General features: G+C 52.3%; 1 protein-coding gene across 1 annotated transcript; it reads left to right on the top strand.

The window, feature by feature from the left end:
- The first annotated feature begins 253 nt into the window (after positions 1 to 253).
- RASSF10 (Ras association domain family member 10) lies at positions 254 to 2,649 on the top strand. The gene has a single exon (XM_036764527.1). It carries the CDS (start codon positions 254 to 256, stop codon positions 1,820 to 1,822), a length of 1,569 nt encoding a protein of 522 aa, XP_036620422.1. The 3' UTR covers positions 1,823 to 2,649.
- The last annotated feature ends 1,327 nt before the right edge of the window (positions 2,650 to 3,976 follow it).

A 3,976-nucleotide genomic window follows, 5' to 3' on the forward strand; every position in this document is an offset into this window, starting at 1 on the left:
CCAAAGCAACTTTGGGGAGAGTTTATGCCGAGCGCGCTGGGAGACGGGGGAAGAGTTGAAGCCCGGGCAGGGGGAGTTCCATTCACCCTGGCCGGGCTGCGGGGCTGCAGCAGCGGGGCCAGGCTCCCGTGGCCGCCCCTGACTCTCCCTTCTCCAGACCTCGGGCGCCGGGGGCGAGGGGCTCTTGGTTCACCGCCCCCAGACGTCTTGGGGAGGCGGCAAGGGGCGCAAGCAGGCGCGATCCGGGTGCACGATGGAGCCTCCCGAGGAGAAGATTTCGGTGTGGATCTGCCAAGAAGAGAAGATCATTTCTGGCCTCTCCCGCCGTACCACTTGCTCCGACGTGGTCCGGGTGCTCCTGGAGGACAGCCGCCAGCGGCGGCAGCAGCAGCAACCTCGGCGGCGGCGGCGGCGACGGCGGGCACGAGAAGAGGGAGGCGGAGAGGCAGAAGGGGACCCGCGGGGAGGGGAGCCGCAAGAGCCGGAGGAGGACGAGGAAGAGGCGCCCGCGCAAGGCATGCTCTGGGGACCCCCTCAGTGCTACTGCATTGTGGAGAAGTGGCGGGGCTTTGAGCGGATCCTGCCCAACAAGACGCGCATCTTGCGCCTCTGGGCCGCCTGGGGAGATGAGCAGGAAAATGTGCGCTTCGTCCTGGTGCCCAGCGAGGCGTCTCTACCCAACACGGGGCCCCGCAGCGCCGAAGCCCGGGTGGTGCTCAGCAAAGAGAGTCCGTGCTCGGGCCGGGGGGCCGCAGCCCGGCCAAGCCGGGCCCTGACGCAGGAGAAACAGCGGCGTGTGGTGCGCAAGGCTTTCCGCAAACTAGCCAAGATCAATCGGCGTCGCCAGCAGCAGCCACCGTCCCCTTGCTCGTCCACCTCTACGTCGTCCTCCACAGCCTCGTCGTCTTCCTCTCCCCTGACCCAGGACAGCGCTTCAGGCGAGAGGATGGAGACCCTGGTGCACTTGGTGCTGTCCCAGGACCACACTATCCGCCAGCAGGTGCAACGGATCCGAGAGTTGGACCGGGAAATCGACCGCTACGAGGCCAAGGTGCACTTAGACCGCATGAGGCGGCACGGCGTGAACTACGTGCAGGACACTTACCTGGTGGGGGCTGTCGCTGAGCTGGACGGGTCGGGGACCCTGAAGAAGGGCCCAGACGAGGAGCCTCCTCCTAGCAACGAAGGGGGCCCCGAGGCTGCGGCACTCGCGGAGTACGCCCGTCGGTGCGACCAGATGCTACAGCTTCAGGAACAGCGAGCTCAACAGGAGGAGCTGCTGGAGCGCGTGGCAGCTGAGATCCAGGAGGAACTGAACCAGAGATGGATGCGGCGGCGCCAGGAGGAGCTCTCGGGGCAGCTGGGCCCGGACGCCGAAGGCAGCCCCGAGGGCGAGCTCCTGTTGGAGCAGGAGAGGCTGAAGACGCAGCTCAGCACCAGCCTCTACATCGGCCTGAGGCTCAGCACCGACCTAGAGGCGGTCAAAAGCGACTTGGACTACAGCCAACAGCAGTGGGAACTCAAGGAGAGAGAGTTGCAGAGTCTTTTAGAGACTTTGAACTCTTTAGACTTCATGCCGAGCCCGGACGGGGCCGGGGAGCCCGGTTCCAGAGCTCCAGACCAAGAAGCGGGCGGGGATCGGGCTCATGAGGAGGCAGCTGCTGCTGGCGCGGGACCCAGCCCCGGCCCCGAGGTGTGGGTGGACCAGGCCCGGGGTCTGGCCAAAGGCTGCCAGGGCAACGATGAAGACTCGGACACAGGGCTGAGCTCCATGCACAGTCAGGACTCAGACTCTGTCCCGGTCTGTGAGTCTCTCGTGTAAGAGAAAAGATAGGTGGGAAGGTAGGAAGAAAGTGGTTTAGTCACCAAAAGTACGAGCCAGCTCAGGGATCCCATGGGGTGGTAGGAGTACCTGCTGCCGCCCCTTCTACCAGGCCTAGTGGGGTGTGTGCTGAGGGGGCATCCTCACAGTTTGGGCTAGGAAGGGCCAGATAAAGGGCATCTCTTTTTAAAAGGTTAGTTTTGTACCCAACCCAAACTTCAGCTGCAGAAGAGGGGAGTGGGAGGTAGAATGGACATCCGACTAACTGAGGAACCTTGGGTCCCAAGGGAAATGGTCCAGGCCCATTTTCAAAAGAGTATTATGTGGATTTCACTAATTTTCATTATAGTGAAGTCTTTAAATGGCATTTCTGGGAACAGTGACAATTGGAATACCAGTTTAGGGCATTAGGTACTTTGGTTGGTAAAGAAATTCCTTGAATTTTAATTGTAGCTCCAACTTGTTAAAACTAGCCAAAGAAGAGGCATTTGTGTTGGTCTCAGCCTTACATCCTGGAGAAAACACACAGCCCTGGCTATTAACATTTTTCAGCTGATACTAGACTTACCCATGTCCTGCATTTTTGGCCCTTTTATTTCACTTCTGAGGCTGACCTAAAACCTCAGCTCTCTCGCTCCAGAGTTCATACAGTGCATTCCAACAGAATCTGAGATGTAAAATCCTGGAAAGCCTGACTCTGGTTAAAATTTAATTTGGAAGCTTTGAGATTTGGTCTTGCAAAGTCAAGTATTTTGTCCTTTTGCAATTCATTGTGCTACTTCCATTAAGTTACATTCCACAAGTCTTTGTTAAGCAGCTACTATGTGCCAGGCACTGTGCTAGGTTCTTGGGGGTATGAAAAAGAAACAGTTCCTTCCCCCAAGGACATGAATTTAGCTGCTGCTATTTCAGGAAAAATAAGAGTGAAGAGGGAGAAACTAAGGGAAGCTGTGTATCAAGGAATGAGCCATCTGATTTACAGTTCAAACTCAGACTTTGAAAGTCTCCTGACATTTATGAGTACATACCTGTATTTCTTTTGAATTGAACAGTGCCTCAAAGCCAACCTGAACTCAACACCTCACCCTAAACCCCAGAGAATGTATCTTTTACCTGCCAGAGGCTTAACTGAGACACTGTAAATAACAGTATTTGCTAGCTAAGGTTTCAGAAATCATTGAATGTACCCACTTCTCTCAATATTTCTCTAACAGGCCGTTTGATTAACAACCATAGTCAGCCAAGGATAAAGGTATTTTTGTTTTAAAGTGACTTAACTGGAATGACTGAGTTCTGGACAGCTTATGCACACACGCCTAGAGATAAAAGTATAACAGCTTTTCAAAACCAGTTTCCAAAGCACCAGTGGACTCAGTGTAACCTTTTTAGTTATTTCAATAAAAAAACCCACAACTTATCAGCTATAGGATATTTGTCGCCTCTTTTGAATGAATCAGGCAGCCTGATTTCCTTTGGAAGCTGGGCACTTCCTGGAGATATCATCAGGCCCTCGAATAAGGTGTAAACAATGGTGAGTGTGGGGTGCCAGTCTTGGGTAGGCACTATTACTGTTATCAGCTGAAATGTTCAGATTGGGTCTGGTTGCAGCAGAGCTTTATCCATTTTTAAGCTAATTTATGAAAACAGGCTTCATAGAGAAGTTTCTTCTTTAATTGCTACAATCTCAAACTGGGTCCAGTTTTTGCAGACCAGAAAGCATGCCACTGTTTAATCGGTTTTCTTTGTGTCAACATATTTCTTCCACCCCATTGTTGATGCAGGGATGTTTTGAGATTTTTGAGTAAAATGATAGAGAATTAAGAGGTTCTCTTCATAATTGATACTTTTAGAAGAAACTTAACATATAATTATGGTCTTGTGTTTTCAGGCTGCACTTCTCTTCCTAAGCAGAGTTAAAATGAAGAAGGCGCAAAAAAAGAAGCCTCAGTGTCCCCAGACTACAATGTAATCACATTGCATACAGACCAAACCTAATGATAGCTTTGACAGGAAAGCAGGGACTATACAATCCTTATTTACAGTTTAGCAAAAAATCCTGTCTGAGAGGTGTATGCACAGACGGGTCTGACCTAGTAAGAGTGAAGTTTTTTGTTTGTTTTGTTGTGTTTTTGTAGATACCGAACCTTTGATTTC

Source organism: Trichosurus vulpecula, chromosome 6 (genome assembly GCF_011100635.1).
Source record: "Trichosurus vulpecula isolate mTriVul1 chromosome 6, mTriVul1.pri, whole genome shotgun sequence".
Classification (NCBI taxonomy): Eukaryota; Metazoa; Chordata; class Mammalia; order Diprotodontia; family Phalangeridae; genus Trichosurus; species Trichosurus vulpecula.

What these genes read in the sequence shown, in the direction of transcription:
- RASSF10 (XM_036764527.1), top strand. Translation starts at nt 254, where the DNA reads ATGGAGCCTCCCGAGGAGAAGATTTCGGTGTGGATCTGCCAAGAAGAG.